This window comes from Mya arenaria, chromosome 2, assembly GCF_026914265.1.
Source record: "Mya arenaria isolate MELC-2E11 chromosome 2, ASM2691426v1".
NCBI classification, from domain to species: domain Eukaryota; kingdom Metazoa; phylum Mollusca; class Bivalvia; order Myida; family Myidae; genus Mya; species Mya arenaria.
This window is the reverse complement of record NC_069123.1, coordinates 63653928-63675780: the sequence shown is the minus strand read 5'-3', so window position 1 is coordinate 63675780 and position 21853 is coordinate 63653928. Positions and strand designations below refer to the sequence as shown.

Here is a 21853-nt window from a genome sequence, read left to right as displayed (position 1 = left end):
GGGTCATGTGACCCGTACCAATTTCACAGAGGCGCAAGTTTACATCATGGCCATTAATATCTGAAAGTTTGAAAAAGATTTGTTCAATAACGACAAAGATGAATCCCGGACAAAAAAAAAACGGACGGACAGACGGACAACCCGATTCCAGTATACCCCCCCAAACTTTGTTTTGGGGGGTATAACTATATAACTTTAGTTAGGGTTGACATATCTTGACCAAACTTGGTCAATAGGAAGAGTTTATGGGTACCTTTCATTGGATTGCGATTGGGGTCCCTAGGTTCAAGGTCAAGGTCACTGTTACTAAAAATAGAAAAACAGTTGAAACTGAATAACTTTAGTTAGGGATGACATATCTTGACTAAACTTGGTGTATAGGAAGAATTTATAGATACCTTTCATGGGATTGCGTTTGGGGTTGCTTGGGTCAAGGTAAAGGTCACTGTTACTAAAAATAAAAAAAACAGTTGAAACTGAATAACTTTAGTTAGGGTTGACATATCTTGACCAAACTTGGTCTATAAGAAGAGTTTATGGATACCATTCATGGGATTGCACTTGCGGTCCCTAGGGTCAAAGTCACTGTTACTAAAAATAGAAAAATGGTTCAAACTGAATATCTTTAGTTAGGGTTGACATATCTTGACCAAACTTGGTCTATAGTAGGAGTTTATGGATACTTTCATGAGATTGCGTTTTGGGGTCCCTAGGGTCAAGGTCAAGGTTACTAAAAATAGAAAAACAGTTGAAACTGAATAACTTTAGTTAGGGTTGACATATCTTGACCAAACTTGGTATATAGGAAGAGTTTATGGATACCTTTCATGGGATTGCACTTGGGGTCCCTAGGGTCAAGGTCACTGTTACTAAAAATAGAAAAATGGTTCAAACTGAATATCTTTAGTTAGGGTTGACATATCTTGACCAAACTTGGTCTATAGTAGGAGATTATGGATACTTTCATGGGATTGCGTTTTGGGGTCCCTAGGGTCAAGGTCACTGTTACTTAAAATAGAAAAACAGTTGAAACTGAATTATTTTAATCAGGGTCTACATATCTTGACCAATCCAGGTTTAAAGGAAGAGTTTATGGATACCTTTCATGGGATTGCGTTGGGGTCCCTAGATTCAAGGTCAAGGTCACTGTTACTAAAAATAGAAAAATGGTTGAAACTGAATGACATAAGTTATGGTTGACATATCCTGACACAACTTGGTATAAAGGAAGAGTTTATGGATACCTTTCAATGGATTGCATTTGGGGTCCCTAGGGTCAAGGTCACTGTTACTAAAAATAGAAAAACACACACAGGCTGAAGTTCTTCTATCAATCATTAAAAACCTGGTTTCGTAGCATTGTGGCATTTCTTGTTCATTATATGATATTTCTTTTACATTTTACATTTAGCATACGACAGCCTTTGAACAAATGAGCGTCCTCCACAATACAACACATAATTGGTGTCTCAGTAAACAGTCGGTTTGACGACTTCAAACTTAAATACACTGAAAGATATTTCATAACAGACTGGTAAATTGAAATTCGGGTCGTTCGAAACATCAGTTCCCTTGAGGTTTTGGCTCGGTCCCCGGCATCCTCGAGCGATCGCAGTTTTACTGTACTTCCAATTTATTTTTTAACTTATATTTAAGAAGCGTATGGCCATATTCCAATTCTGAGCCCATATCATTTTAAAACAAAACTTTTACTTTTTTATTTTTAGCGAGCCTTTTCTGCTCGTCTACATTTAATTTGAAATGTCTCGATTTCATCCATAGAAAATAAACAAATTCATAAAAATGGGCAGAACATTTATAGAGCATGATTAGAAAATGTGTTCTTATAATGGATGGCATCTTATAGAAATAAGTCTCTCAAAGAAAACTATTGGAGATAAAGAACGTGTACCATTTTCGTCACCGAGTTTTTAATGTTGTATCATTTTTTGTATGTTCATTTCAATTATAGAGTATAAGTATATGGATCTGACATAAAAAGCAAGCAAGGCTTGGACTATTTTTATTAAAAATGATAAATAATTAGGTTAAACAACACAAGTAAAAACCAGAGAAATCAGCAGAATAAAGATTTGTTCATGTGAATTGAAGTTAATCTCGGGTCAACATACACAATGACCTATGGTTATAAAAAGAGCAAGTTCACTGTAACAAATATTACATACAATAGAACATAAGGATACTTTTGCTTCTAATATTCTAACACATGTGTAATAATTGTTATGTTAATTGAATGTGTACCAATTGTATATTATTTTTCAAAGTTTAATCAATGTCTGTTGTATGAGTAAAATTTGTCTATTGTAAGTGTAATATCTTTAATTGTATGTGCATAATTATCTATTGTATGTGTAATAATTTGTCTTTTTTCATGAGTAATAATAGTTAGCGTGTATTGTATGTGTAGTGATTGTCTTTTGAATGTGTAATTATTATTACTAGCTATTGTATGAGCGCTAGTTCTTTGATGTATATGATCACTGAACCAAGAAAGAGATGTACTTGGCTGAATTATTAATAATCATCATAATGACTTTGAATTAGACCTCTAACTCTTTTAATAGCATCCCAAACTTGTCTCATTCACACATATTCACACATGCATAGCAACAGCATGTAACACATTAAAAAATCACAGACTTTAAAAGTAAAATTTAAAAATTGTATATACATATAATAGTGCAATGGTTTAAAAATGACACGTAGTCTAGAACTCTTACACAGCTAGAAAATTTCCATTCCAACAACATGGTTTTGCCTAAAAAAGCTAACTTAAAAAGTCAACAAGGTACAACACATTACAATTTATTTGCCTTCTGCATTGAGCCATTCGCACGTTCAGTGCTTTTGTGCTATAACCCAGGGTTGAGTGCAAATTGTAATACCATATGTCCAGACCAAATTTATTTGATGTTTAGCTTCATCTGGCTCCTAGGGGTTATTTTGTTGTTGTTTACAAAAGTCTATATTATGCAAATATTATTTTCTAAAGCTTCATAATAAAACAACAAGTTATTTAAGTGTAGAAATATTTCATTTGAATTTTCTAGATGTACAGACCTGCAAATGTATATGAAGCTTTCTTTATGACTTTCGTTGATGAACCTTTCTATCAAGTGCATTGTTTTAAGAGGACATGATTTAAGTTGCTGCCATGGTTAGGTAGGTGTTGTGATCAGAAACCAATGCTAAAAATAGAATTAATTTGGTATGGCCCAACTTGAAGGAAATGCTGAGACTAAAGTAAACATTGGCAAGTGTACATGGAAACTCGTGCTTTATACTGGGAGGAAAACATGGTCGTCCCAGATTTACAATATGGATCATTAAAAATAGCAGTAGTACAAAACTATACTTATCAATAACACTGTTATTAACAGAATAAGAACATATGATGCAGATCATGCCACAGATCATCTATCATATATGAGGACACAAAAATGTGTGGTTTCATAGCATGCAGCATAGACCATTTCACAACTGGACCAGTAATTGCAAGTAATGGTTCATGTATCACAAATCAAACAAAGCGATAGTGATACTGGGAATAAGATTAAATTACAAGTTATAACATAACATGAAACATGATTACACAAGAGATATATCAAACATGTATAATGATGTTATTTCACACTGGCAAAGTCTTGTATGATATAAAGTATCATGTCACTCCTAATAAATGAATACACCTTGTCACATAGAAAAGTTAACAAAAAAGAGGATCTTGATGCTGATTGACTGCATAGCCATGACCTATAAATAGATGTAAAACATGAAAATTTAGACTTTCAGGATTTCAATCAGCAGAAAAAGGTATCAAATAAAACAAAGCAAATATGCTACATCCCCTAGATTACAGGTATGAGTTAAACTTTAAAATATTTCAAGTGAAAACCCTAGGTATGGGATTTCGCCTTGCTAATAAATAACCCAATGTTACCCAATGTTAAAACATCTAAGTTAAAAACCCATCATGTCCCACAGTTACACAATAAATCTACTCTCCAAAATTGTCTAGTAATTCACCATTAACCACACTTAAGATTTTAATTGTCCAGATAGGATAAAATCTGTTTAAAGTTTGTGTAAATATCATCTTTCTCTGCAATGCTTGAGCATTTAACAACCGAAAAACAAATGGATCTTTCATAAAACATATATAGCTAGGCTTCCTGGTTCTGTTTTTGTAAACTTTCATAGATCTTGTTTTCTTTCTGTGCTTTCTCCTTGTTTCTTTTCTCATACAGCAATCTGAAATGGACAAAAACAATCTATGAAAATGGACACAGACTCACCTGTGGCTCAAGATTGTTTGAGACTGATTGCTAGAGAAGTATTTTTTTACAATATGATGAATAAGAGCTCTATATAGTTTGGGGGTTAGCTGATTTGGTGATATAATTCACCACTTCCTGTTGAGCTGTGATTCAGAAATCTCCTATGACTTTATGAAACAGACAATAACATTGCTTTGAACACATGCAACAAATCAATTAAGCTATTAAACATGGAATAAAGGACTTCATTATCTTTGTTGTTGTTTTAAAAATGTAATCAATCTATACAAACAGTCAAAATCCATGAAATTACTAGTTAAAACTTTCATAATTCATAATTCATTACATAGTTGTATAAAAGCATGAACGAAGAAACTTTTTGCAATTTTTTTTCGAGTATTAAGCAGTAAATAGAACAGGAAAACTACTCAGGAGCAACAATCTTTACCACAATTATAATAATTACATGTTTGTAGGGGACATGTCCTTGTCTTATAGTGCAATAGCTTTAACACATGACATTATTACTCAAAAACATGATATACCTGTTTTTAATAATTCGATCAATAATCACTTGTGTAGTCATATCATTGTCACTCTCAATTTGTCTAAACTTGCCAAGAGATCGGGGACACTGAAAACAACAGCAGGCATTAAATAATTATATAGAGTATTGTTCATTTAATCATATTCCTTCTACTGGCAACTCCTAGCAGTGCTGGATTATATGGTTTTTCGGAAATGTTTTAAATTGAAATTATTTCTAAATTTCAGAAAAATGTCAATGCAATAGGAATATCGCGTGAGAAGCACAATTTTGTTATGTCATCATGGAGATTATTCTGGCGTTATTAACGCTATGCTACTTTTTATATAGCAACAACCAAACCAAGATATTTAAGAGCAGCAAAAATACTATAATGGTTATTTTCACCTGAAAATATGATATTTCACCATAAAGCATAAATGAAACACTTGTATGAATGGTAGTTTGAGCTGTACTTACCTCATAGGGATCATTTCCTTCAACATCGTCCATGATGGGGGTTTTCCCATGTACAACCACATCCACCTTGAAGTGCTCCATCAGATCTTTGGTGACTGTGTACGGGGCTCCTATAACAACCTCATCCACATACTGAAATGGTACAATCAAATGTTTACACCCAAATGTGTATTTTGCTCCTCCTTTTGACATAAACATTTTTTACCAAATGAGTACAGAAGGGAAAAGGATCCAATTTCACTGCTGCACTCTCACAGATTGCAAGTTTTGACTTTTCTTTTTTAATTTTGTCTCAGAACCAGCTGATTTGGGCATTAATGCCTTCAATTAAGTCATATATGATAACTCATAACAGGACAGGCCCCAGTCTTCCAAAAATACTTGAAACATTTCACAATCTCAAGCTCAACACATTTTTCCACATTGCACCATCTATATTGGTATGATGCGTATAAACCAACCTTGCAGGCGAGAATGCTGAGGGTCCTTTCATGTAGATTCATGATCGGGAAGTTGGCACCCTTGTAACGATTGACCACCTGAAAGAAGCACACAGAAGATTCTCATCACTTTCCAAAAGGTTTTACTGGGCAACACTGATTTCTCTTTCTAATAATTCGAAAGGGACAAATAAACTTTTCCATTTGCAAGCTTGAGTATCCATGACCAATACAAACATGTTCCGCATAATCAGTCATGTATTTCCATAAAACATGTTCTAAATAAAACTCTTCTATTCAGCACATTATGTTATGATTACAAATGTAACTTAATTATAGTCTGTCAGTAACTAGTTGTAAAGAGAATTAATCAAACAATTACATTCTGTACGTTATTTCACTTCGTCTTCAATACTTCTGACAAACAATCTTTGACAAAGATGCAATGTAAGGAAAAATACATGTATACACATTGTCCATGACTGCTAAGGCAAATTAGGTCATATAAATTTTTAATATTCGACCTGGACTGAGTCTCTATATACCAGTATATATAATTGTTCAATGCTCCAACATTCAAGGCAGGGAACCAGATGAATCATGATCAAACTATATGTGCAAGCAGTGCATTTTTTTTTCTGAATGTGAACAAATAGCAAAAACAATAAAAACATTAACACTTAAAAGACGATTTCAAATTCAACAGTCATGCTTTCTGAACTTCATAATATTAGCAGTATTGAACAATAACTTAACCCATCCACAACTTATACTTGCAACTACTTTTTCTATGTCCTCATGAAGTTAATATTTTGATAGGAAAAATGTTCTCATAAATGTGTAGATACATATTTGAAATGCTACACAGACAGAGCTAGGCCTTTACCATGCTGAACATGGATTCTATTATTATACACTAGTCACTATACATTATAAAATATGAGAATTATTTCATCCATTTTTTAAAGAAATTGTTGTACAATCATTTCCATTATACTTTGCATCACAAATTAATCTGTATTACTGGATTATCAAAGTACATGTGTATGAAAATGACCTCTTTAATGCAAGAATGATTGCTTATACATAATTATATGATCGCCATTCAAATATGAAGACAATGTACATACAACATTTAACAGAGGTAATAATTATTAAATTCATACAAATCATAGAAAACAGAATATTGTGCAAAATTTCATTATGCTGATTTCGATTAATGTTATTGTATTTCAAAACAGGTGAGGTAGAGCGAGACTGCGCAACCCAATGACGCTATTTTCAGATGTGCAATCGTTATTTCTTTAATTAAAAAAAAATTTGCCTACTGAGTCATTGGTGTCATTTTATATTAACACTCATTAACAGTTTCTTTTCTTTTTTAGCATATTGCATATCGAGCACAGTACACTCTTTTTACGGACTGCTGACTTCAGAAAAAATGTTTTTTTATTAAAATAAAATGATATGACCGATCAACTTTCTATATACAAAGAAGGGACACATTTATGTCAAGTAATATACATAAATATATTGTATGTTTACCTGGTCTGTGTGTAATCCTACAATGAGGAAATTCCCAAGCTTTGCAGCTTGCTCCAGGAAATCCAAATGGCCAACATCTGAGAAACAAAGTCAAGGACTTGAATATTATTCATTCTATCCTCTTATTCATTTAAAAACTTCAAAAGTGATTTTAAACAAACTTCATGAGTGGTAACTGGTTACTAAGATAGATGCATGATAGGGTCTTCCATGCAAAACTAAAACTGAAGTATTTTCCAATTGAAAACAGAACACCAAGTTAAGTGTTGTTAAACAAGCATAACCACCTTTGGCAAAGGTCATTTGTTTATAGCCAAAAAGCCAACAAAAAAAGATAAATTTGTTTTGAAATAACTACCAACAACCCACAGCAGTTTTAAAACAATACTCATTCAAATGCTGTAAACTTCCATTTCAATCTAGCCAATTTATTAAATTGTATTTTAATTTTACACATTTTTTATTATATTTATAAAACTATGTTCATGCCTAGATATGTTTTTAAAAATTTCAGAAAAGTTTCACATTTAAATAACAAATACAACAGGGTTTGGGTCTTTATGTGACATTCTTTGAAAGGATACGGAAGAGATCAAAAGCACCAGCACAGTAGACAATGGTATCGCCCGGGTTGGGTTCCCGACCCTCGGAGAATTGGATGATCTTCTGGGTGGTGGGCAGGAACTGGGACACGCCTGTCCAAGGGCTGAACGAGTCTGAGCCCTGACAAACAGAAAAGGTGCAAGTGGGTTTAAGATTCAACATTTTAATTGTATTATTGTGTAAATATAGTAATGCGCTTGTTACAAGGTGATAATTTAAGCACTAAAAATCACAATTAACTAATATTCTACATTTGTACATGTTTACAGAAAGATAATATTTTACCGGTATACAGAATTCTTATGTATTTTTGTTACTGTATTATGTTAAGGCACAATTTATCAAATATCATGATTACTAAATTATGCTTTATTTAAGTCATTTTGCAGGAAGTGTACAATATTTAATAGTTATTATCATGAAAAATGATCAAAATATTTAACGAAAGTTATTTAGTGCATGGATATAGTTCATAACTCATGTGTCATTTATAATATGTTTATCAAAACCTAAAGATACAGTTTTTAATACTAATACGCTTGTTTAGATTTTAACTCATTTATTAATCAATCGCTATAGATACAGTTGGTGATAATTAAATACAAAAATACTTGTTTATATTTTGCATGTTCGCTATTTGTATAATTATATAAGCCATTTTATTCTATGAATATGAACAAAGGTCATGTTGGCCTATTTCAAATATATATTGTGTGTATAGGAATGCAGTCAATGAATTTTTAAGCCTCACTTCCATACAATGATTTGTCTTTCATTTCTAGATGAACCTTTGAAGTACACAACAAGAATGTTCATAAAGCTTTTTGAAGAGGTTAAGAGAGGAAAAGTTGCCACTCCATATAGAATATTAACCCTGCGTGCTGACAGTGTGGACCCTGGTGATAAAGGAAACTGCAAGTGGCTAAAGATACAGGATTCATAATTGTTTAAATCAAAACGAAATACTAGGCGATGCAAATAAAAATTCTAGTTGATTTTCGTAGGGATTTTGTTAGGATTTGGCTGTGATTTGTGTATGATGAGATTATTAAAATCAAGATGGTATGGGTCTAGAAGCAAAATCAGGTAGAAAGATATCTGTTTAGCCTCTGTCTATAGGACTCACACTTACATTGAACCCTGCTGCAGTCTGAAATACATCTGATACTATTGAAGACGGCAGTACAAACACACATTTGAACAAAAAATTTGGGAAAGGACATCCCTCCCTTACCAGCTGAAAACTGACATCCCCTTAAATACTGATTTTAATAAAGATTTCCGAAGACAAATATACCAGTTGTTAATGTAAATAAGAGCTGTAGTAAATCAGTACCCTTTGACTATATGCCACTTTGTATTTGAAATGAATACCATAATGATGTAACATGTGCCTGTCAAAAGCACTTATAACAAGAGCCATCGGCTCGACTACGCTGCTTTGACTTAGAAGTGAATACAATAATGATGTAATATTACCAAGTTTGGTCTCTTTATGCAGGGTTCGAATTTAGACTCGCATACTCGCAAAATGCGAGCGACATTTGGAAATTGCGAGTGACTTTTATTCAAGCTCGCAAAATTCTGCGAGTGGCTTTTTCTAGACCACAAAATGTTAAAAGGAAAGTATAATAAACATGAACTTAATTCTGCTACGTAGTCGAGTGTAAACAGCCTGTACCCGGTAATTGGCATGTTTACACTACCAGTATAAGGAAGACAGTACGGAGTCACGCTCGAGTAGGTTTTCAAAAATATAACAAATACGGAAAAGGCCGAGTTTTATCTCGAATCTTTCCGGGAAGCTCCAAGGCGTGCATAATACAAAGTTAATACGATTGACGTAATCACCTAGCTCAATCATTGGCTAAATTAAGCGCTTTCGCGCACTATATGTAAACCCCATCATCCTTTGAATATATTTCCGCCCAACTGTCAAAATGAATAGACCTCGTTGATCGATATATTTCATGGTCCAAAGTATCCACGCTACATTTACTGTTGCTTTTTTTATTTTAGATTTATTATTTTATTGTTTTTAATACATATAGACTTAATGAAATATGTAGCGTGCTTGTCGAGTGGGTATTAAATTACTCAAGATTGATTCTTTTTAATATTCATAATAGGTCTTGGGTGTTAATTTCTACTTTAATTAGACAATATTATAAGGGAATAAAGCAAATAATAAAATTGCAAGTTGATTTTTCATTTTCATAAAATTATTCGATACATAAGGTGACTTTGATGCTGCCCTACCACCAGCCTGCCCGCACAATGACGCAAGTCATTTAAATAACTTGATTTCCCATTATGAAAATGTGGTTAAGAATATACAAATATGCCTTTCAAAAGAAATAAAAAAAAAAAATATAAAAAAATTCAAGGGCCACAATTTGTATTTAGGGTTAAAATGGAGTTATGTTTCTTGTTGTTAGATGGTCATAAATAATTTTGAATTTTATTAAGTGCATTGAATGAAGGGTATAGAAGTTTTTTTTATTAAAATCCCAACTTGCCCTCAACTTTAACTTGCCCTAAAACTTTAACCTAAGTCAATCAGGGGCCATAACTTGTATTAAGGATATGGAGTTATGTAACCTCATTGGGTAACGGTCCTGAACAATTGTGTGAAGCATAAAGTCAATTGAATGAAGGGTATAGAAGTAATTAATAAATATCCCAACCTGTCCTAAAACTTTAACCTAAGTTCCATAGTCAATCAGGGGCCATAATTTGTATAAAAGATAATATGGAGTTATCTAACCTCATTATGTGATGGCTCTGAACAACTGTGTGAAGTATTAAGTCAATTGAATGAATGGTATTGGAGTTTAAGTGAAAATCCCAACTTGCCCTAAAACTTAACCTGCCCTAAAACTTTAACCTAAGTCAATCAGGGGCCATAACTTGTATTAAGGATAATATGGGGTTATGTAACCTCATTGTTTGATGGTCCTGAACAACTGTGTGAAGTATTAAGTCAATTGAACAAAGGGTATAGAAGTTATTAATAAATATCCCAACCCTAAAACTTTAACCTAAGTTCCATAGTCAATCATGGGCCATACTCTGTGTAAAGAATAATATGGAGTTATCTAACCTCATCATGTGATGGCCCTGAACGACTGTGTGAAGTATTAAGTCAATTGAATGAAGGGTATTGGACTTATAAGTGAAAATCCCAACTTGCCCTAAAACTTTAACCGGACGCCGACGCCGGGGCGAGTAGTATAGCCCACCTATTCTTCGAATAGTCGAGCTAAAAAGTAACGGTAATGCAACAAAACCTGGTTTCCATGATTGACAGAAGAACTTCAGCCTTCGTTGTGAGATCCAGTTTCAAAAGTTATTCAATTTTTAGTAACAGTGAATTAGGCCTTAATCCTAGGGCCCAAAATGCAATCCCACGGAAGGTCTCCGTAAACTCTTCCTATATACCAAGTTTAGTCAAAAATAAAGTTATTTAAAAATAGAGGTGAGTTTTACGCAGCCCTCTTGCCAGCCTGCCTGAACAACAATGTAAATTATTCTAATAACAAGGTTTCACTTTGTGAAAACCTGTGTAATATATAAAAAAGTGTCCATCAAAATCAATTAAAAAGACGTAAAAAAAGTCAATTAACGGCCATAATTTGTATTAAGGGTCAATATGGAGTTGTGTATCCTGATTGTGTGATGGGTACTGTGTAAAGAATCTAGGCTGTTAAATGAACTGTATTTAAGATCTGAGTCAAAACCAAAAATTGCCAAAAATCTTCAACCAAACATATTAGTCATTCAGGGGCCATAATTTGTACTAAGGATCATATGGAGTTATGTAACCCAATTGTGCGATGGCCGTCAACAACAGTGTGAAGTATTAAGTCAATTGAATGAAGGGAATAGTGAAAAAAATCCCAACCATAAAACTTAAACCAAACACAATGTGCCATTAAACTTTAACCTAAGACAATCAGGGACCAAACTTTAAACTGGACGCCAATGCTGATGCTGGGGCAAGTGGTAAAGCCTCCATATTGTTCGAATAGTTGAGTTTAAAGTGATTTCAATCTGTTTTATTGTTGTTTCTTAATCATTTATCTTTAAACATGATCAAAAGATTGTCAGTTTGGTTATACAACCCCATGCTCTTATATTGTAATGGGAGAGGAAGAATTAAAATCTCAGATTTGTTTCAGTTAAATCTTCTCTATGATTTAGAATGATTTAGTTCCACTATAAGCATAAGACAAGGCTATGATTAGTCTATACTTACAGAGCTAATTTCGCCAGTCTGGTGTTTGTCCAGGCTGGAGTTGTCCCCTTTATGGTGATGACATTTAGTGACCAGCAACATCCTGAAAAGGAAGGTCAAATTAATATGTAGCCTACTGAATAAGTAGAAGAAGGAAAATAACCTCAACCCCTTCTATTTATTCTGGAATCAAGCAAATCAGGCTTTTTCTGAGGTGAGCATCAAACTTTTGCAAAGATATTTGTATAAAATATAATGTGAGTATTATTTCAGAGAAAATAAGTCCAGTGATGTTTTTCAAAATGGCCATCACCTGCACTTAAAATAATGTTTGTTAGGTTATCAAACGTTTACTTAGTACAGAACAATTAGGGATGACTGTGAACATGGTTTATGGTTCATACTCACATGTGTATGGACTGTTGTTTTAAAATAACATATTACTGTACAAGGATACTTCAGAAAGCTCTGTTATATGGTAAATATCATACAAACAACTAAAGATGTACAAAGTTGCCTTGTAGTAACACCACAATATACACCCCTGGTAGTTCAAAGCTTTTTTATTATCTACCAGTCAGTTTCAAAGAGCATCAGAGTGGTCTGCCCATGGTATATGTGTAGGCAATGATACATTTTGCTTCCAAGGACTTGTCTAGTATCATATCTCAGCTCAAAAAACACCTTTTGGAGTTTATAAAGTAGGAAAAGGTAAAAGGAACTAAATACAGAATAGAGGAATGACGTTCAAGCACAATTGCAAGTTTGGTGTTAAGAAATAACACCAACCTCTTAAGTGTATCACAGTGTGGGCTGGGAAATCTTCTTAGAATAGTTAACAAACTCTATAAGAATTATTTCAACCATTTATCAAATATATTCCACCATTTCTTTTAAGGCAGTAATTTGCTTTAAAATAAAAGTTGCCTGACCTTAAAAGACTTGATAGACCAGCTTTGTATATCTTCATCTTTCCTCAATTGGTAATTAACATCAGGAATGAAGCTACATTCATATTCTCATTTTTATTGAATCAACAATGCAATTTAATTTTGAAATTAATGACTGATTAATAACTTCATTGCACAGTCCAAATTTTGGCCAGTGTATATGCGATGTTTTACTTCAGAACTGAATAACTTTTCATTGCTTCAACAAGTTCTACGAAGTATATAGGCTTGACCAATATGTTAGAATATAATTTTTAATTAAATGATGAATTTAAGAATGAACTAGAAGCGCCGCAATGCGACGAAACCAGGTTTTTGTTATGGGCAATCAGAAATTATAGCCAATTAATTTGTTGTATGAGCAACGTTCAATCTGCAGCTTCATATAAGCTATATTCACACTAAGATTCATCACTATCCATCAATTCTAACTAAGTTGTTGGGCAGAAAAACATTTTTCTATTTTTAGGAACAGTCACCTTGACCCCACCTCCCAAGCTAGCTCTTCACATAAGCTACCTTCACTCTAAGTTTCATCAATATCTATCAATGCTAACTAAAGTTATTGGGCCGAAACCATTTTTCTATTTTTTGCAACAGTGACCTTGACCCCACCCCCTCAAAAGAAATTCCAAGCTTGCTCTTCACATAAGCTACTAGTACCTACACACAAAATTTCGTCAATATCTATCAATCCTAACTAAAGTTAATGGGCAGAAACCATTTTTCTATTTTTAGTAGGGATGCAAACGAATGGGAAAATTGATATTCGAATATTCGGTTATTCTTTCGATCGAATATTCGAATATTCGATTAACAAAATTAATATTTAAGAAATGTAGTTAACTACTATTATTATTCTCTACATTTCTAGCCGGGGCTTTTGCCATAGCCGGTACACGCGAAGGACCCTGATAAATCCAACAAAAAGCAAAATATTTTGAACAAATAAAAAGCCAAATTAATTTCAATTCCACAGCATTCATATTTGCAAAAAAAAACATGATCGTAAATTCCCGGTCGAATGTCGTGATCACCAACTGAGGGTCTTTCCGTAGGACGAGAGCCTCGTTCTGGGATTGATCTCTACTTAATATATCTATGTAAATCCAAACCTAATCGGGGATTAGTTCAGTAATAAAACGAAAATGACCCTGAATTTTGACTCATTTATTGTACAACATTATCCTAAAACGCTACACTATACAGTTACATTTCATCGCACGAGCGACATTTTGAAACATGGAAGATAGTTTAGAGCACATAACTAGCACATGTCATTCATATTATTACGGCGATTTGAGCTATATTCCACAACTTAATTGGCAGCCATGACACCACTTTGTTTGCTGTTTCCGTATATCTTTTATTGGCATGGTCATTAAAATTTACCGAAAATAATTGTTTGATGTCACTTGTCTAATAGCCATTTTTCGTAAATTTACGGGTACTGTTTATATAGTCGCCGACGATATGTCCCTTATTTAACGTGTGACACGTGTATAGTGTCATAGCGTTCACGCCCCTGGCATAAGGGATCAGTCGTTGTAAAAAGACAAGTGAATAAATACAACAACACAGTTGTAGGCAAAAGGTTTATTTGTTATCAAACAAAAAAACATCGAATATTCGAATACCGATTTTGACATTCGAATATCAAACGTTCGATCGAATATTCGAATATTCGAATATTCGTTTGCATCCCTAATTTTTAGTAACAGTGACCTTGACCTTAGCTCCACCCCCCTCAAAAGCAATCCCAAGCTAGCTCTGTACATAAGCTACCTACACACCAAGTTTTATCAATATCTATCAATGCTAACTAAAGTTATTGGGCGGACACCATTTTTAAATTTTTAGTAACAGTGACCTTGACCATAGCCCCACCCCCTCAAAAGCAATCCCAAGCTAGCTCTTTACAAAAGCTACCCACACACCAAGTTTAATCAATATCTATCAAAAGTTATTTGGCAAAAAACATTTTTCTATTTCAAGTAACAGTGACATTGACCGTAGCCCCTCCCCACTCAAAAAGCAATCCAAAGCTAGCTCTTCACATGCTACCTACACACCAAGTTTCATCAATATCTGTCAATCCTAACTTAAGTTATTGGGCGGAAACCATTTTTCAATTTTTAGTAATAGTGACCTTGACCTTAGCCCCTCCCCACTCAAAAGCAATTCCAAGCTAGCTCTTCACATAAGCTACATACACACTAAGTTTCATCAATATCTATCAATGCTAACTTATGTTATTGGGCAGAAACCATTTCTCTATTTTTAGTAACAGGCGACCTTGCCTGTAGCTCCACCCCCCTCAAAAGCAATCCCTAGCTAGCTCTGTACATAAGCTACCTACACACCAAGTTTCATCAATACCTGTCAATGCTAACTAAAGTTATTGGGCAGAAACCATTTTTCTATTTTAAGTAATAGTGACCTTGACCTTAGCCCCTCCCCACTCAAAAGCAATCCCAAGCTAGCTCTTCACATAAGCAACTTACACACCAAGTTTCATCAATATCGGTCACAGCTAACTAAAGTTATTGGGCAGAAACCATTTTTCTATTTTAAGTAACAGTGACCTTGACCTTAGCACCTCCCCCCTCAATAGCAATCCCAAGCTAGCTCTTCACATAAGCTACCTACACACCAAGATTCGTCAATATCTATCAATCCTAACTAAAGTTATTGGGCAGAAACCATTTTCTATTTTTAGTAACAGGCGACCTTGACCTTAGCCCCACCCCCCTCAAAAGCAATCCCAAGCTAGCTCTTAACATAAGCTACCTACACACCAAGTTTCATCAATATCTGTCAATCCTAACTAAAGTTATTGGCCAGAAACCTTTTTTCTATTTTTAGTAACAGTGACCTTGACCTTAGCCCCACCCCACTCAAAAGCAATCCCAAGCTAGCTCTTCACATAAGCAACTTACACACCAAGTTTCATCAATATCGGTCACAGCTAACTAAAGTTATTGGGCAGAAACCATTTTTCTATTTTAAGTAACAGTGACCTTGACCTTAGCCCCTCCCCCCTCAATAGCAATCCCAAGCTAGCTCTTCACATAAGCTACCTACACACCAAGATTCGTCAATATCTATCAATCCTAACTAAAGTTATTGGGCAGAAACCATTTTCTATTTTAGTAACAGGCGACCTTGACCTTAGCCCCACCCCCCTCAAAAGCAATCCCAAGCTAGCTCTTCACATAAGCTACCTACACACCAAGTTTCATCAATATCTGTCAATGCTAACTAAAGTTATTGGTCAGAAACCTTTTTTCTATTTTTAGTAACAGTGACCTTGACCTTAGCCCCACCCCCCTCAAAAGCAATCCCAAGCTAGCTCTTCCCATAAGCTACCTACACACCAAGTTCCATCAATATCTATCAATGCTAACTAAACAGAAACCAATGTTTGACGCCCGGCCGCCCGCCCGCCCGCCAGCCTATCCGCCCTCCCAACGACAACCTCATTCTAATAACCCGGTTTTCGTTGAAAACCTGGTTAAAAATCACATATAACAGAACTTTCTGACATACCCTCATACTTTACTGAATAAAATAGAGTCACCATCAAGGGGGAAAAAAATAGGATCTGGAGAATTATGCCATAAACAAGAGAAAAAACAATCACGAAATCGGTCAATTTAGTAAGTTGGAAATCCTAAAGAGATTTGATGAAAGTCTATACAAGGCTTACCAACAACCAAGGACACCTACCTGCCTACAATGTCTGAGGTGGAAACTCCCTGGGTTCTGCGGCATTCCCTACAACACAACAACAAACAACATAACTCATGGATTTGATGGGTTAAACATCATCATATGACATTCAACGTAATTTGTATGCATAAGTTTTCAAAAGTTATTCATTTCAATTTTGAATGAAAAGTCCAAACAAAAAGTTATGCCTGCCCTATTTGTGTTCATTTAAGCCATTTTTTAATTTTTGAAAAAAAAGGAATAGAATTGTTTAGCACGTGATATAAGAACACAATTTTAAATATAGAATGTCAATGTTGCCTGGTACAGAACTTTGAATACAATCTCAATATAAAATCAAAATCAAAAAGTGTATTGTAAAAAAGTTTATCAATAATCTTTCTTATTGCACAAAGTTTAAAAAGTGAAAGAGGAAAGGTATTAAATAGCATTAAAATATAAGCAGATACATAAGCTTTTATACCTGAAAACATAAAGTAACTTTGCAAGGTGCAAGTCCATAATGACTTTGTTGTTGAAGCAAGCACAAAGCATGCAAGTGCATAATGACTAAGTTGTTGTGTGAAAGTGTGCATAATGTATTTGAGACCACTATCAGAGTTTAATGCTCCAAGTTTCAAGAAAGTCAACATTGCCATTCTAGATTTAATGTCATTTTTCTTATTTCACATAATAGTGGTGTACATGTATATGAATTAAAGAGCAAAGTTTACAAATTGCAGCCTACTTATATCTGCCAGCATCCTTCACCATTTGATATGTGTCTTGTCCATCTGCTGTGGTTGTAATGTCATCTGAAATATACAAGAACAAATCATGAGGTTTTGAAAGATGCTAGGACAGTTATACTTAGACCCAAGATAACACTGTTAAGTCTTATATATATATGATGACTGTGAAATACAGGTGACAATATTGCATCATAGCTATGTAAACAGTGCCATGTTAAAATGAATAACGAAAAAGGTACAATCATAGAAACATCAGAATGACATTTTCTACCCTGAGTAGCAACCTTCATGCACAGAGCCCTTTATTAGCGTTCATTCTTGTATTGTGTGATAAAGTTGATATGAAAAGCACTTGCCTTATCTTGATATACCAAAATCCATAAAAAGAGAAAGAGCGCAAACACTTGATAGAATTTTCAAGCTCCAGCTTCACTTACCACCATGAACACAGAAGTCAATGTTGTATTCATCCATTGTGTCCAGTGTGGTCACATATGGGGCACTCTCTATCACCTGAAACAGAAGACCGACTACATGAACTGGAATAATGACGTTAACATTCATATGCTAATATTTACACTTCAACTTCCATTCCATAATGGAAATGCCTTTCTATTTTCCTATGAACACAACATCTTTAGAAATGTTTGGATCGCGAATCATTGGTGAGTGTGATGGTGCCCGCATTACCACATGCCCGCGCCAGCTGAACAACAATGTATGTAATTCTTATTACCAGGTTTCACTTTGTGAAAACCTGGTTAAAAACTAATACAGTAGAAAACCATTAATAACACATGACGGAGACATGCGCTAGTTTGTTTTTTTCACTGATTGAAAACAATCAAGTTTGCATGCTTTATTTTTATAAATCTTAAAATGCAAGTCAATGGACCAATTTGTCTATCCACTAAAAGAAAATTGTCACACAAAATAGCAAATGATCAGACTGGCAGGTGTATTGCAGAAGGCAAATAGAAACATAACGAAGTACCTCGTCCACCCATTTGATGGCCCGCACCATCCGGTATCGCTCCTCCTGGTTAAACACTGGTGGACCCTTGTGCATGGTTATCTCCTCTGAAATCACACACAGGCCAGTGTTAAATATACAAGTTAATTACAGATGCCGGAAACCAATATGCTGTAAAGTCAGAAGAATACATCCTGGAACAGCACCAGCCTGTACAATGATTTGCACAGTGTTCTTCACAAATACTCACATTGTATTAATTTTGAACCAGATATTTTTCTTGTACCGGTATATTCTGACAGGCTGAACATAAAATTTTACAGTAGTGTTTAACAAATTCCGCTACTTATTACCCTGGCTCTTAAAACTAAAAAAAAAACAAGACTCCATCATTACAGACAGCATTATTTTAAACAAATTCTTAATTCAATATCTTACCATCAGAATGTACTCCAACGAACAACTTATCTCCCATACTTTTTCCCTATAAGAATAAAATAGAGTATATATAGAATGCATTGTAATGCAATTTAACAGCATGGAAAAAAACATATGAACAGGACTCTTACTTTGTGGTCAAAATAATATTTTGTACAATGAAAGGCAGTATTTCACAAGTTTTCCACTACATATACATTCGTATCGGTAATCAGATGTTATTGCTTTTAATCAGGTGAAGCAATAGATATAAACAGTGCCTTGATCATTAAGAGGATAGTTCACAAAATAAAATGTAGACCACTAAAAAATTGTAAGTTTTTTTGTGGTCTACAATCTACATAATCTTTTAATAACAGTTTTTTGTGGTCTATAATCTTTTAATAACAATCTCCATCACTAAATATTAAGCAAATTCGTCTTTAAAGGTTTAAAGGAAATCTATCACAATTGATTCATAAGACAGGGAAATCCTATTATGTTTCATTATGTATCATACCAAATAAAATTGCTTTATCAGACAAATCAATCTCCTAATCCACAGTGTTTAAATAAGGAGTCTCAGTATTAAAGACTATCTAGAGGAATGAAAATATTTATTCATAAACACTCACCTGTCTGAGTGCATTAGCATGACCAAAGTGGACAATATCAAAACTGAAATGAAAGGGAAATAAAAATGATACACAACGTATAAATCATTTCCACACTCAAACAATTATTTTGGCATAAAATGCTTATAAAGGAAATAATAAGTTATTCCATCGAATTGGATGCATTTAAGGAATGTTGGTAAATTCACATCTATTTTTAAACTTTCTTATAATAGAAAGAAAAACAGTAACTTTAAAACATGGTAACTATTTGGAACAGAATGATGACCTACAATAATAAGTTATGTATTTATAAGCAAATGCAAGAACTCAATCATGCATCTCACTTAGATTCATTAGATCAAATCATACATTCTGATTGCATGATGCATTAAACAAAGCTCATCAAACATAAATTACACACCAAAAATACAGTATTATGAATGCATTTCAAACACTGCATGGTTATTTATACACAGAGTCAATATTTTGATTGTTTATAGGGCTTTTTCTGTCCATCAGTCCTGCTGTCCATTGTGGAAAAAATAGCCTTATTAAATGGTCATTAGACATAACAGATGACAGTTTTGTTTGAGGGAATGAACTTCTTTCTGAACTGCACTGAACTGTCTGTAATTCACAGTGACTACTTAAAGTTCTTGCCCCAGCAAACAGTGATGAATCAATCATTTTTGATTCCGTACCATCTTTTTTGCTGAAATTTTCGACAATTATACCTTGCTATTGAGCAACATTTTTTCGTAAAGGTGTGCCTCCTGTCAGAATCAACATATCATAAGGTTAGCCCGGTTGTTTGTATGTGAATCAGGACCATTTGTTTACAGTTATTCAGTTGAAATCAACAAAGAAATCCGAGTATACCCAAATGCAGTGTTTTGATAACGTTTATTTTTAGTCACTATTACCGAATTGACGTAGGTGGTCCAGATTGGGATTTTTTGTCCAATAGGGAAAATATTTTGTTTATTCAGCCTTAAGAACAGGTTTGATCTATAGTTGGAACCACAGTTGCTTGATGACAAAGGCTCATTAAAGTTTCATATTAGAGTATAGGGTATTTTTGAATTTTGTCAAATCTCATTTCATGTTTATGGCAATGTATTATATTGATGATATACAATTTTTCAAGTATGTATAAAACATAATTTTGGCTAGTTGAAATTATTTATTGTGATTTTAATGAGCCTTTGTCATCAAGCCACTGTTGTTGGAATCAAGCCACAATAATGTGCGTATAAGGAACTTTTTTTAACATTTGGATATTCATTTTGTTCCCTAAACGCCACAAGTCGACTACATTTATTCCATATCAATGTAAAATATATTCTTCAACTGTTACTCCACAATACTAAACACTTCACTGTTAAATAAAAACATTAATGTTACACTTTAATTATTTTAGCCAATACCTTTTATTTATTAGAAATAAGTTTTTAATGAAACACAAATAATTAGTTTAATTTAGATTGACTTCTGTCAATAAAGCATCGCCATTTTGAAACCATTTAGCAGGTGCCCGTTATCTTTCCGCTCAATATACTTAGCGCTGGAATCTGTCATTTTTGGCTAGGTAAACAGCAAGCGGGATATAGACCGTAGAGTCGCCAAATAAAAAATCGTCAAAAGTCTTTGAAGTGGCTGTTTATATGGACTAGCAGAACCGTGAGAGCTAAAAAAAAAAACCTGGTCAAGTTCTGTGTGACACAAGGAATACCATGCACTCTGCACTTGTGTTGGAAGAGCGAAATCTTCTCTGAACACACAGTGTCATACTAGTGCGGCTAAGAGTGAAGATACGCATTAAACTGTTTAAAATCAGTTTCGGTTGTCAAAGACTCAATCAATTGAAAACAGCAAATTCTCCGTCACCTCACATATTCCTGAGTATGTGTTACATTTTGTAATTGATTTATCAGGATTAACTCTTAAGTCTTACCATCCGTCCATCCATACTCTGACTTCTTTTCCCTTTTTGTTGCCATTTGTTTCTGTTGACATTTCTGATGGGCGTTTGGTCGCCATTTTGCCTTATGCTTTTAGACAAAACGGTAAAAGAAAAACGGGGTTCATTCCAAAGTCCGGGCGTGCAAGCCTCCGTGAGCCGCAGGTTGGGGTTAATATAAGATATCAATTGTTTTTTGTTGTTTTCACTTTTAGCAAGTATATACAATTTAAAACACAAATTTCATTTTTGTTTTTGACTGTATCCTTTCAAACGAATAAGAATAAAATTCAGAAATATATAATAGTATCTTTCAGAGCTCGTTATGCTACAGTACTACGCTA

At 34.1% G+C, this 21853-nt stretch overlaps 1 protein-coding gene across 2 annotated transcripts; it reads right to left on the bottom strand.

Annotated features, from left to right (window-relative positions):
- Nucleotides 1-2010: 2010 nt before the first annotated feature.
- On the bottom strand, nt 2011-21592 carry LOC128217155 (ethanolamine-phosphate cytidylyltransferase-like). 2 transcript variants are annotated; one of them, XM_052924096.1, is made up of 15 exons: nt 21504-21592; nt 19568-19610; nt 18954-18999; nt 18537-18622; nt 17980-18055; nt 17539-17605; nt 16809-16856; nt 12151-12232; nt 9025-9042; nt 7874-8012; nt 7290-7366; nt 5766-5843; nt 5305-5436; nt 4844-4932; nt 2011-4272 (listed from the first exon to the last, which is right to left on the bottom strand). In XM_052924096.1, the coding sequence occupies exons 1-15, from the start codon at nt 21587-21589 to the stop codon at nt 4185-4187; spliced, it is 1155 nt and encodes a 384-aa protein (XP_052780056.1). In that variant the 5' UTR covers nt 21590-21592; the 3' UTR covers nt 2011-4184. The 2 variants fall into 2 exon arrangements, with proteins under 2 accessions (XP_052780056.1, XP_052780060.1); XM_052924100.1 differs by lacking the exon at nt 9025-9042 and having other exon boundaries at nt 21504-21591.
- Nucleotides 21593-21853: the final 261 nt, after the last annotated feature.